Source organism: Aquarana catesbeiana, linkage group LG03 (genome assembly GCF_042186555.1).
Source record: "Aquarana catesbeiana isolate 2022-GZ linkage group LG03, ASM4218655v1, whole genome shotgun sequence".
Classification (NCBI taxonomy): Eukaryota; Metazoa; Chordata; class Amphibia; order Anura; family Ranidae; genus Aquarana; species Aquarana catesbeiana.
In genome coordinates, this window is record NC_133326.1 from 698,070,375 (window position 1) to 698,083,614 (window position 13,240).

A 13,240-nucleotide genomic window follows, 5' to 3' on the forward strand; every position below is an offset into this window, starting at 1 on the left:
AATTTTAAAATAAAAGTTGCTTGTCTTTCAAAACGCTCGTTAACCACGTTACTCGTATATCACTACTAAGATGTTATATGTCTATGTGATATATGATGAGATAATCTTGTTAATATCTCTTCTATCTATCTGCTTGTTCTACTATTTTTCAAAACCAATAAAGAAATATTGGAAATAAAAACTTCTGGAGGAGTAGGACAAAAGCTATTGGCAGTGATCCAACCCATCCAGGTTACTTTGTGTTGGTCTCGTTGCCATCAGGGAAAAGATATAGGACACTCAAAATGCACACTAATCACTTAAAGTATTGTTTTTTTCCCTTTGGGCTGTATTGTCCATAACCCCATCAGGTACAGAGTTTTAGGAATAACATGTAGAATTTACATTTTTTAAATAAAACATTTTATATTTTGCTATATTTAACCACTTCCCGCCCGCCGTGTAGACAAATGATGGCGGCGGGGTGGCTCTTTTGTTCTGGGATAACATAGTTATATAGTTACATAGTCAGGTTGAAAAAAAGACACAAGTCCATCTAGTTCAACCATAAAGAAATAAAAAAAAATAAAATAAAAAATATCATACAATCCCATATACCCAATCCTATACCCACAATTGATCCAGAGGAAGGGGAACAACCCCCCAGAAAAGCATGCTCCAATTTGCTACAGCAGGGGAAAAAATTCCTTCCTGATCCCAGAGAGGCAATCAGATTTTCACTGGATCAACTTTATCTATAAATGTTAGTACCCAAATATAATATGTACATTTAGGAAAGTATCCAGGCCTTTCTTAAAGCAATCTACTGAGCTGGCCAGAACCACCTCTGGAGGGAGTCTATTCCACATTTTCACAGCTCTTACTGTGAAGAAACATTTCCGTATTTGGAGAGGAAATCTCTTTTCCTCTAGACATAAAGAGTGCCCCCTTATCCTCTGTGTTGACCGTAAAGTGAATAACTTAACACCAAGTGCACTATATGGATCACTTATATATTTATACATGTTGATCATATCCCCCTTATTCTCCTCTTCTCAAGAGTGAATAGATTCAGTTCCTCTAATCTTTCCTCATAGCTGAGCTCCTCCATGCCTCTTATCAGTTTGGTTGCCCTTCTCTGCACTTTCTCCAGTTCCCCGATATCCTTTTTTGAGAACTGGTGCCCAACACTGAACTGCATATTCCAGATGAGGTCTTACTAATGATTTGTACAGGGGGGCAAAATGATATCTCTCTCTCTGGAGTCCATACCTCTCCTAATACAAGAAAGGACTTTGCTCGCTTTGGAAACCGCAGCTTGGCATTGCATGTTATTATTGAGCTCATGAGCTTGTGGTCGTCCTACTCTCGCCAAGCTTGCGCGCCGGCAGGCAATGGCGGCATGCTGTGTCCCTGTGACGCGGCGCATCACAGATCTCAGTAAAAAGCCGATGACAAGGCTATTTACCCATGTGACCTGCTGTGTCCCAATCACAGCTGATCACATGTAAACAAGGAAATGGTAATCGGCTTTCCTCTCCCTACTTTGACAGTGTGTGAGGAGAGCCGATCAGAGGCATCTCCTTACAGGGGAGACCTTTAAAAGATAATCAGGTCACTGTTCATCAGTGCAGCCCCAACAGTGCCCATCAGTGATGCTACTCAGTGTCCAGTAGTGATGCCAATCAGTACTGCCTTTCGGTGCACATCAGTGCCTGCTCATCAGTGCCACTCATCAGTGCCGCTCATCAGTGCCCATCAGTGCCACCAATCAGTGCCCATCAGTGCCACCAAGAAGTGCCTATCAGTTCTGCATATCAGTGGCACCTATCAGTGTTGCATATTAGTGCTTCCTTATCAGTGCCACCTCATCAGTGCCGCCTCTTCAGTGTCCATCAGTGCAGCCTATTAGTGTCCATCAGTGCTGCCTATCAGTGCCCATCAGTGCCAGCAATCACTGCCTATAAGTGCTGCCTATTAGTGCCCATCAGTGCCACCTATTAGTGCCCATAAGTGCTGCCTATCAGTGCCTATCAGTGCCAGCAAACAGTGCCCATTAGTGCTACCTAGAAGTGCCCATCAGTGCTGCATATTAGTGGCTCCTTATCAGTGCTGCCTCTTCAGTGTTCATCAGTGCAGCCTATTAGTGCCCATCAGTGCTGCCTATCAGTGCCCATCAGTGCCCATAAGTGCTGTCAATCAGTGTCCATCAGTGCCACCAATCACTGCCTATAAGTGCTGCCTATTAGTGCCCATCAGTTCCACCTATTAGTGCCCATTAGTGCTGCCTATCAGTGTCCATCAGTGCCACCTATCAGTGCCTATCAGTGCTGCCAAGCAGTGCCCATCAGTGACACCTAGAAGTGCCCATCAATGCTGCATATCAGTGGCACCTATCAGTGCCCATCAGTGCTGCATATTAGTGCTTCCTTATCAGTGTCACCTCATCAGTCTCCCTCAGTGCAGCCTATTAGTGCCCATCAATGCCGTCTCATCAGCGCACATCAGTGAAGGAGAAAAAATACTTATTTACAATATTATATAACAGAGACTAAGAAAAACTTTTTTTTTGGGGGGGGGGGGGGGGGGTTTAGCAAATAATAAAAAAAAAACAGTGGTGAACAGCTCTATTTGTATGAAAACAAATGATAAAAATTTAATTTGGGTACAGTGTAGCATGACCGCACAATTGTCATTTAAAATGTGACAGCGCTGAAAGCTGAAAATTGGCCTGGGCAGGAAAGGGGGTGAAATTGCCCGGTACTGAAGTTGTTAAACAGATATGTGGGCATGTGCTACCGTAGGAGCATGTATGTGTGGTTGTGTTGATAAATGTTTTATTGCTGTTGTAAAGAATATCCTGATAAATGTTGTTGTTTGTATACAATGACAATAAAGTACTGTATATTATCTTATCGTATTATCTTAGGAGCTCTAGGGTTCCGTGTAACGCTGGTTGCTCTATGGGTATGGCTCAGTAAATATCAGAATATACAGTATTAGGTAATTGAGGGCATAATTTGTGTACTTACACACCAGTTTAAGAAGCAGACAGCAAGTCGTTTTAGAGATTTAAAAAAAAAATTATTTACATAATTTGTAGTTGAATATTGCTGAATAGATGTTCCTTTAGCTCTATTATGTTTCATTTTTTTTACATCGCAAAAATATTATGTGCAACATTGTTTTAGAGCAGAATTTAAGTTACAGTGGTTTTACACCTCAATCGTGAAATATGAACAAAGCATATCCCTCTATAGTGTGTACTTGTCTCAATTACGAACACTAATGCCGCGTACACACGAGCGTACTTTTCGACCGGACTGGTCTGTCGGACAATTCGACCGTGTGTGGGCTTCATCAGACCTGCAGCGGACTTTTTCGGTCGAAAATCTGACGGACTTTAGATTTGGAACATATTTCAAATCTTTACGTCGGAACTTCGCCGGACCCAGTTCCTATAAAAAAGTCAGCTCGTCTGTATGCTAGTCCGACGGACTAAAACCAATGCTAGGGCAGCTATTGGCTACTGGCTATCAACTTCCTTATTTTAGTCCGGTCGTACGTCATCGGACTTTGATGTGATCGTGTGTAGGCAAGTCCGTTCGTTGGTAACATCCATCGGAAGGCCGTCAAAAGTCCGTCGGATAGTCCGTCGGACCAGTCCGGTTGAAAAGTCCGCTCGTGTGTACACGGCATAAGGGTCACTTTTGCCTGTTGCCTCCTTCTTCTGCTATAAACATGAATTAAATCTGCCAAGTTGTCCTGACACCAAGAAGAAAAAGGTGACCGGGGAGGGACCTCCAGCTGATTGACAGTCTCAGCTCTGTTCCTGTGTGCTGTGTGAAAGGGGGGAATGTCCCTTCCCTCCAATCAGCTCTCAGAGCTCTCCTCACTGAGCTCTGTATGTAGGCAGGTTGCCTACTGTATGTATAGTTAGCACCCGGCTGCCCAGGTCATTGGGAAATAGTTCATGTTTTTGCTGCCCTTCCCTGGTAAGTTTGCAGCTTTTCGCTGGGGTCCAGCCTACCTCCTGTGTTTTATAAAACGGGAAGAGGTCTGGATCCTAAGGGGCTCCGGGAAACACTTAGGAAGCACATGGGAAATCTACAATGAAGACTTACTGGGATCTTTGGTCCACCTGGAATGCCGAATCACCGGAAGAACCCTGAAACATGGACTTCTCTGTTAGAGCACCGCCAAGTTTGGACTCTCCTCTAAGAGACCTCACCTGTGCAGGTAACCACAGTTAGGATGAGTTTTTGCCAAGTTTAAAGTAATTGTTGATTCAACTGCTCTGAGGCTGGTCTGAAGTTATTCAAAGGGGTGCATGTGAGGTCTACGCATACCACTAAAGAACTTGGGTCTGCAACCACAGTAAGTGGTATGTGTAACATTTCTATAGGAAAGGTTCCTGGGTAACTACAAGCAAACAGTCGTTGGTGTGGTACCTGGTAGGTGACAGGATCTCCAGTAGCGAGGGGGTCGCTGCTAGGACTCCCTCCCTAGCTTTCCATCTCTATCAGTCACTTGTAGTGGACTAGCATTACAGAGACCTATGCCTGGCCAATTGGTTACGGAAAGAGAAGAGATAAGTGATGTATGAGGTCCGTGCTATGTGATCGTTAAAGGGGTTGTAAAGGTAAAAATTTTTTCACCTTAATGCATTCTATGCATTAAGGTGAAAAAACTTTTGACAGTACCGCCGCCCCCAGCCCCCCCGTTTTACTTACCTGACGCCTCGAATCTTCGCTCCTCGTCCTCGTCAGCTTCATTGCAGCTCAGCCTGGTCGCTGATTGGCTGCAGTGGATGGATTGAAAGCAGCGCAGCCATTGGCTCGCGCTGCTGTCAATCACATCCGATGACGCGGCGCGCCGGGGGGCGGGGCCGAGTGATACAGCGAGCGGCTATAGCCGCCGGCTGTATCACGGGAGCGCGCCCGCAAGCACTCACCACCGTGCGAGGGAGCTCGCATGAAGGTGGTAAATGCTTGCGGGGAGGAGCTGAAACAGCCGCCGAGGGACCCCAGAAGACCAGGTTCGGGGCCACTCTGTGCAGAACGAGCTGCACAGTGAAGGTAAGTATAACATGTTTGTTATTTTAAAAAAAAAAAAAAACATCTTTACAACCCCTTTAAGTTCCATTCGTTTAGATATGACATTCGTTATTTCAGATAAATCGTAACTTTGGATAAATTCATACTCCTTACGTTCACAAACAGCCAATATTGAAAGGAAATTCCAATACCTATAATTTAATAGCTATAGCTTCGGGAATTTGAAAATTTGGAAATTCCGAAATTCGTATTTCGGAAATTCCGAAATTCGAAATTCCGAATTTCCGAATTTTCGAATTTCCAAGCTTACGAATTTACGAAATTCGAAAATTTGGAAATTCGGAAATTCCGAAATTCTAAATTCGGAAATTCAGAGATTCGGAAATTCGGAGATTCGAAAATTCGGAAAACTGATATTCGGAAATTTAAAATTTGGAAATTTGGAAATTGAAAAATTCGAAAATTCGGAAATTTCGGAATTAACGAATTTGTCAAAATTTGCTAAAAAATTAATTCGGAACTAAACGAATTGCACATGTCTATTTATTGGTCACCGACCATCTCAGCCAAACATGTAACATCAATGCTCATTGAGTCTTCCACCCTTGTTGTTGATATAATACGAATGTACTTTATAATAATATTATAATAATATTATAAAAGTGTATTGAGGGATATGTATGTACTCCACCATGATGATGTAGTGACATGAGCAGGGAGGTGGACTGTAGTTTTATGTCAGTGTAGCATTGTATTTTTTAATGCAATTTATAAATAGGATACATTTATTTATAATAAACCATATAGTTTATTATATAGGAAGGTGGAAAACGTTATGCCCCGTACACACGAGCGGAAATTCCGCCAACAAAAGTCCAATGAGAGCTTTTGATCGGAAATTACGACCATGTGTATGCTCCATCGGACTTTTGCTGGCGGAATTCCAGCCAGCAAAAGATTGAGAGCATGTTCTCTATTTTTCCTTCGGAAAAAGTTCCTATCCGAAAATTTGTCTGTATGCAGTTCGGACGCGCAAAAAGTCACGCATTCTCGGAAACAATTTGACGCATGCTCGGAAGCATTGAACTTCATTTTCTCGGCTCGTTGTAGTGTTGTACGTCACTGTGTTCTTGACGGGTGAAAGTTCAGAGAACTTTTGTATGACCTTGTGTACGCAAGCCAAGCCACTTATAGGTTGGAGTGGTTTCCATTTGTTTGTACTGTTGGTGAATTGGTGAAGGGCCAAGCTTGAGCGAAATTCCGTCGGAAAAACCATCCAAGAATTGGTGAATTGGTGAGGGGCCAAGCTTGAGTTGAATTCCGTCGGAAAAACCATCCTAGATTTTTCCCACGGAAATTCCGCTCGTGTGTACGGGGCATAAGAGAAAAAAGGAGGGGAAAAATAAGGTTAAAAAAAAAATAATGAAAAAAAATTATTATTATTTCTATTATTATTTATTTATTATTCTAATACATGTACTTATTTTTATAATATTAATTGTTATAATATAAAAAAAATGAAAATGAAAAAATAATAATAGCCTGGGATACGTTAGGTGAATAGATAGACTACCACAAAGAACCCTAAACAAACTATTAGAAGCCCTGACACCTCCCCCAATTAAAATCAATTAAAATCATATAGTTTATTATTTTATTGTTAGAAACAGTAAAAATATATAGGAAGGTTGAAAACCTAAGAGAAAAAAGGAAGGGTAAAAATATATATGTATAAGGGATACAGATACACAGTATATATACTCAACATCATGTCTGCAGCAGGACCCATGAGTGTATTTGTTAGAAGGCTGAGATATGTTGTATATTATAATGAGGTACACTTAGTACAAACAGAGAGGCAGCTATTGGTACAGTTGTTGTTTGTGCTCAACATACTTGAACAACACCAAAATGTACTGTATAACCCATCTTTATAATCGGTACAAACCAGTTTTCGTTATGAATGAACAAAGCAATCAAGATTTATACAACTTCTCCTGACCTAATTTTAGAAATGAATTTGACCAAGCTGACCATATTTTCTTGATTCCTCAAAGTGTAAATTAGTGGGTTACACATTGGGGTACCAACAGTGTACAGCAACGATAGAGTCTTATTTATGTTAGTTAAGTGCTTCCCAGATGGAACTAAGTAGAGCGTTAGCAATGTCCCATAATATGTGCAAACAACAATGAGATGGGAACTGCAGGTGGAGAAGGCCTTCTGTCTTCCGGTGGCTGAAGAGATCTTCAAAACGGTGACAGCAATATAGCTATACGTCACAAGAATTAGAAGACACGGCACCGGAAGGATAGGCATGGATGCCACAAGCATTTCAAGTTCCACCACAGACGTATCTGAGCAAGATAGTCTAAGTAGAGGGGGCAGGTCACAAAAGAAATGGTCTATGATGTTTTGCTTGCAAAACTCTAAACTGCTAACCGAGATGACCGTCATCAGTGGGATGGTGAACCCTAAAAACCAAGGCCACAGAATGAGATGGGTTTGAAGTCTAATATCCATAACTGATTGATAACGGAGAGGGTTACATACTGCTAAATACCTGTCATAGGACATCGACGAGAGGAGAAAACACTCAAAAATTGTTGGCAGACCAAAAAAGTATAGCTGACAGATGCATGAGCTGTAAGATATTAGGCTCCCATTGGCCAGAATGACATGAAGCATCTTTGGTCCAATATTTATAGTAAGAACCATGTCTGAGAGCGACAGCTGGACTAAAAACAAGTACATGGGGGTGTGAATGTGGTGGGTACTTGCTACTATGAATATAATGAGAAGGTTTCCCAATAAAGTCATGATGTGGACCAGGAGCAAAAGAATAAAAATTACATTCCGAAGATCCCCTAGTGTGCTAAACCCAAGAAGGAAAAATTCTGATACCTCTGTGCCATTCTTCATAGTCCTTTTCTTTCCTATATTTTTATTAATTTTCAAAAACTGTAGTACATCTTATACAATGTAATTCTACATATAAATAATCAAGTTGACAATATGGGAATGTTACAACATATAAATATTGACAATTGTATGTATTATCTGACATCGTTATACTGTTGTCAGTCAATGAAACCTGATCAAATTCCGTATTAAAGGCTAAACTGTCAACCAAATGATGTTTGTGGGTGAGATAACGTTAGCTCTTCTGAATGTAGATGATGATTTTGAGATTGTTCGGTCAAAGCTGACGTTTGATGCTCACTTTTAACTAGTACAACACTGTATAAGAAAACAGAGATAAGAGAAGAAGGAAAAGAGATAGAGAGGTGAGTGGGTATGGATGGCATCCAAAAAGACATGCATGATCCCCGAATTATAGCTGTAGAGAAGAAAGAACATGAATATTACACATCTCTCTTGTAACATATTTTCTTCAAAGTGAATCTGTACAAAGCAGTAGGTTAACTTTAAGTGGTATACTTATAAATCAGCGAATCTCATTTTCAACACCGTGACGTCAGTGGTTGCTAAGGACATAGCGGGTCATGGCCATATTTGGGCAATGATGTTTCCCCTTCTACTAGCCTTGCCCTTTCCCTAATATTGGCGAAAACAAGACAGGGAGCTGCCGTTTGGTGAATGGCCATTGTTGGGTTATTTTTGTTCTTTTGAAAGGTGTTATTCGTTGTGATTTATGAGAATCTACATCGCTGGACAATGTGATTGATGATGGATTTACATTGCAGGCAGGGGTTGTGGGGTAGAGGCCCTTGTCTTCATCAACATGGGGACAAGGTGCTTTGATAGTGGGGTCCCCCCTGGAATGGTACCCCCATGTTAAAGGCACGTGGCCTTGGTTGGTTCAAGATGGAGATGGGGAGCACACTTATAGGTGGGGCACTCGGTTGGTGAGCAAGAGACCACACACAGTTTGGATGTTGCAACTTATCTTGTATATTGCAATGAAAGTAGCGGTAATTAATAAAATCAGTTTCTATTGGCACTGATAATAGCCAATATAGCAGTTGGTATTTGTACAGTATCACCAGGCTTAGGCCCGTATTACCATGCAGCTTTGGCTGGAGGGATGGCAGTCTGTAGTGTACTATAAGGGCACTAGAATGCTGCTGAAGGGAGCCCCACTATGGTGATCCAGATACGGGGATGTTTCCACTGATCAGGCCATGTCTATCACGTACCTGGTAGTAGAGCCTGATTGGACGAGGAAGGCCTCTCTTACACCTCTGACTTGGGGCCTCTGATAGTGTGGATAGAAGGTGCAGGAGTACAGAGTCACATGAGTGCCAAGAAGTCTTGCAGGCAGCAGGGCGGATGTCCTTGCTGGGGTGGAGAAGTCGTCAGAAGGCTTCAGCAGGAAGACCGGCAGGTAGACAGCTATCGCAGGTGACATCAACAGAGTAGCAAGGTCAGGCAGGCTGGGTCATACACGTGCTTGGAAAATCGGATACAGGGCACAGGCAGGAACGTAGTCAGGAGGCAAGCCAGGTCTGGAACCAGATCAGTAGAACAGGAGCCAGAGGAGAAGATGGAAGATTGGTCAGAGGATAAGCCGAGGTCGAGGCAGGTGGAGTTCAAGGGATGGTCAAGACAAGCTGGGTAGATAACAGGAATCAGGATACAAGTTCACAGGTAACAGGATGCACAGAAGCTGAAGACAAAGAAGCACTGGAGCTAGGCACTGGCTGGGTTTAAATAGTCTTATTTGGCGCCAGCGTCAATCATGGGTGTGCAGGGATACGCGACGGCCTGTGTTTGCGCACCAGTTCGCACATGCGCACTTCTGTTCGCCAATGCCCGATTCCTACGAGCAAAGGGAACTAGTGTTACTTTGCGCCTGAGAGTTCTTCTAGAGGGACGAACTTGTCTGCTGGCATGTGTATCCTGACAATGTCCCTGCCCCGACTCTACTCACCAAGAACCTCTCCCCATGATATTTGCTCTCCCTAACAAGTGGGGTATCTGTCCCAGGGGCGGATCCGGGGGGGGCAATTGCCCCCTCCGAGAAATGCAGGTGAGTGTCACTGTGAGAGAGCCGCCGGGCGGCTCTGTGAGTAAAAGAGCCGCCGGGCGGCTCCGTGAGAGAGAGAGCCACTGGGCGGCTCCGTGAGTAAAAGAGCCGCCGGGCGGCTCCGTGAGAGAGAGAGCCGCTGAGCGGCTCCATGAGTAAAAGAGCCGCCGGGCGGCTCCGTGAGAAGGAGAGCCGCTGGGCGGCTCCGTGAGTAAAAGAGCCGCCGGGCGGCTCCGTGAGAGGGAGAGCCGCTGGGCGGCTCCGTGAGTAAAAGAGCCGCTGGGCGGCTCCGTGAGTAAAAGAGCCGCCGGGCGGCTCCGTGAGAGGGAGAGCCACTGGGCGGCTCTGTGAGTAAAAGAGCCGCTGGGCGGCTCTGTGAGTAAAAGCCGCCGGGCGGCTCCATAGGTGACAGAGCACCGCTGACATGTGTGGCCAATCAGGGAGCAGGCGGGCGGGGGAGCAGAGAGATGACATCATCTCTCACCGCCCGCCCTGCATCCCTGCAGTTCCCCCCCACCATGCAGGCAGCTGCGGCAGCAGAGAGATTACAACATCTCTCTGCTGCCTGTCTCTGGGACACAAGAGACCACCTTAGCAGGTGGCAAGTGACAATCTGCATCTGGTGACAGGTGACATGGCAAGTGACAATCTGCAACATGTGGCAGGCGACGTGGTAAGTGACATGCAAGTGACAATCCGCAACGTGGCAGGCGACGTGGCAAGTGACAATCTGCATCTGGTGACAGGCGACGTGGCAAGTGACAATCCGCAACATGTGGCAGGCGACGTGGCAAGTGACAATCTGCATCTGGTGACAGGCGACATGGCAAGTGACAATCCGCAACATGTGGCAGGCGACGTGGCAAGTGACAATCTGCATCTGGTGACAGGCGACGTGGCAAGTGACAATCCGCAATATGTGGCAGGCGACGTGGCAAGTGACAATCTGCATCTGGTGACAGGCGACGTGGCAAGTGACAATCCATAACATGTGGCAGGCGACGTGGCAAGTGACAATCTGCATCTGGTGACAGGCGACGTGGCAAGTGACAATCCGCAACATGTGGCAGGCGACGTGGCAAGAGACAATCTGCATCTGGTGACAGGCAACGTGGCAAGTGACAATCCGCAACATGTGGCAGGCGACGTGGCTAGTGACAATCTGCATCTGGTGACAGGTGACGTGGCAAGTGACAATCCGCAACATGTGTCAGGCGACGTGGCAAGTGACAATCTGCATCTGGTGACAGGTGACGTGGCAAGTGACAATCCGCAACACGTGGCAGGCGACGTGGCAAGTGACAATCTGCATCTGGTGACAGGTGACGTGGCAAGTGACACACTCGGGGCTCCCACTGATTCTGCATTATGGTGAGTTAAACTATTTAATTTTTTATAACAATGTAATAATAGTAATAATGCGCTTCAATCATCCTGACACCATAACAACCATGGTGCCGTGATGATTGAAGCGCCAACACCAGCCATTTCCCCGATAGATGTACCCCAAAAAAATATATTTTCTGGCAGTGCCCCTCCCGAGACTAGACTCTGGATCCGCCCCTGATCTGTCCCTGTACTATCACTCGCTCCAGGCATGCCTGAATGATGAGGGTACCATATTTTATAGTAAGAAAGAGTCCCACATCAAGATGGCTGTCAGAGGTCCCCAGAAGTTGTTACCCAAGACACCTAGGGAGTCCTTGAGGAAACATTTCCCTTAACTTTCAGCTCCTTGGGTGTACAGTAGGTAGTATGTCCAAAGAGTGAAGGGTTAAGCACAAGCTGATGACTGCAACATAAATTTACTGATACCACCTATCTCAAACCTGCAAGATTTGTGTTAAACTCATGGTAGCTGTGAACCCAAACTTCATCCCTAGTGTAGACTTACATTCTTTGAGAAAGCACTAGTCCAAAACATATCAGAAAGGTTCCTGTTAACTTTTGAATAAAAATCATGAGCTTCATTAAATCCTGGTTTGGGCTGTCCTTCTAGCTCAGCAGAGGGCATGTTGAATCTTTGCAGAAAGACCACTTCATCCATACAGAGAGCAAGGGTCCTTCTCTTTAGCATGCTGGCAGTAGATAGGCTTTTCTACTCAGTCTGTGGCTGCTTTCTAAAGAAAACAAACTATAATGCCCCGTACACACGGTCAGACTTTGTTCGGACATTCCGACAACAAAATCCTAGGATTTTTTCCGACGGATGTTGGCTCAAACTTGTCTTGCATACACACGGTCACACAAAGTTGTTGGAAAATCAGATCATTCTGAACGTGGTGACGTAAAACACGTACGTCGGGACTATAAACGGGGCAGTGGCCAATAGCTTTCATCTCTTTATTTATTCTGAGCATGCGTGGCACTTTGTCCGTTGGATTTGTGTACACACGATCAGAATTTCCAACAACGGATTTTGTTGTCGGAAAATTTTATATCCTGCTCTCAAACTTTGTGTGTCGGAAAATCCGATGGAAAATGTGTGATGGAGCCTACACACGGTCGGAATTTCCGACAACAAGGTCCTATCACATATTTTCCGTCGGAAAATCCGACCGTGTGTACGGGGCATAAGACTTTTGCACGTTTCTATTGAAGCACTTGGAACTATTGAGCCGATTTAAACTGAAAGTTTAGTTGGGCTTTAAACCTGGTGTCTTTTCACCAGCAATTCCCAGCAATGTATTTATTTATAGAACTGTACAGATAAATGTACTATTTACCTTCTAAAATTATTTCTGTTGCCATTATCTTTTGATCACACTTTAAAGGAGAAGTACAGCCAAAGCTCATTTTGGCTATACTTCTCCTGTGGATCACTTTGTTCTGCACTCCTGTGACCTGGTTTCAGCAGACAACGGGCTGAACCCCACTGTTGGTTGACGTCACAGAGCCGGTCCAGGCTCGGGCAAGATCCCGACAATGTAGTCGTGGTACGCCCACGTGCCTGGACCAACACTCATCTCAGCCTTTCAGCAAGCTGCTGAGAGCCTGAGCTGGCAGCTTCGCCCCCTCCACAGCCCAGTGCTTCAGTGACCGCGGGGGGGGGGGGGGGGGGCAGAGCAGAGAACTGTCAAAAAAAAGTCAGCAGCTCTCTGCTCGCGGGGCTATGAGAACCGAGGAATTGGCAGTGTTTGATCGCTCGATTCTCAGAGCATTGGACCTATGCTGCATCCACCTAGGTAAATATGATTCTAGAAAAAAAAAACAT

The 13,240-nt window shown here is 44.7% G+C and overlaps 1 protein-coding gene across 1 annotated transcript; it reads right to left on the minus strand.

Annotated features, from left to right (window-relative positions):
• Positions 1-7,019: 7,019 nt before the first annotated feature.
• LOC141134300 (olfactory receptor 10A5-like) lies at positions 7,020-7,958 on the minus strand. Its single transcript, XM_073623875.1, has one exon. It carries the CDS (start codon positions 7,956-7,958, stop codon positions 7,020-7,022), a length of 939 nt encoding a protein of 312 aa, XP_073479976.1.
• Positions 7,959-13,240: the final 5,282 nt, after the last annotated feature.

What these genes read in the sequence shown, in the direction of transcription:
- LOC141134300 (XM_073623875.1), bottom strand. Translation starts at nt 7,958, where the DNA reads ATGAAGAATGGCACAGAGGTATCAGAATTTTTCCTTCTTGGGTTTAGC.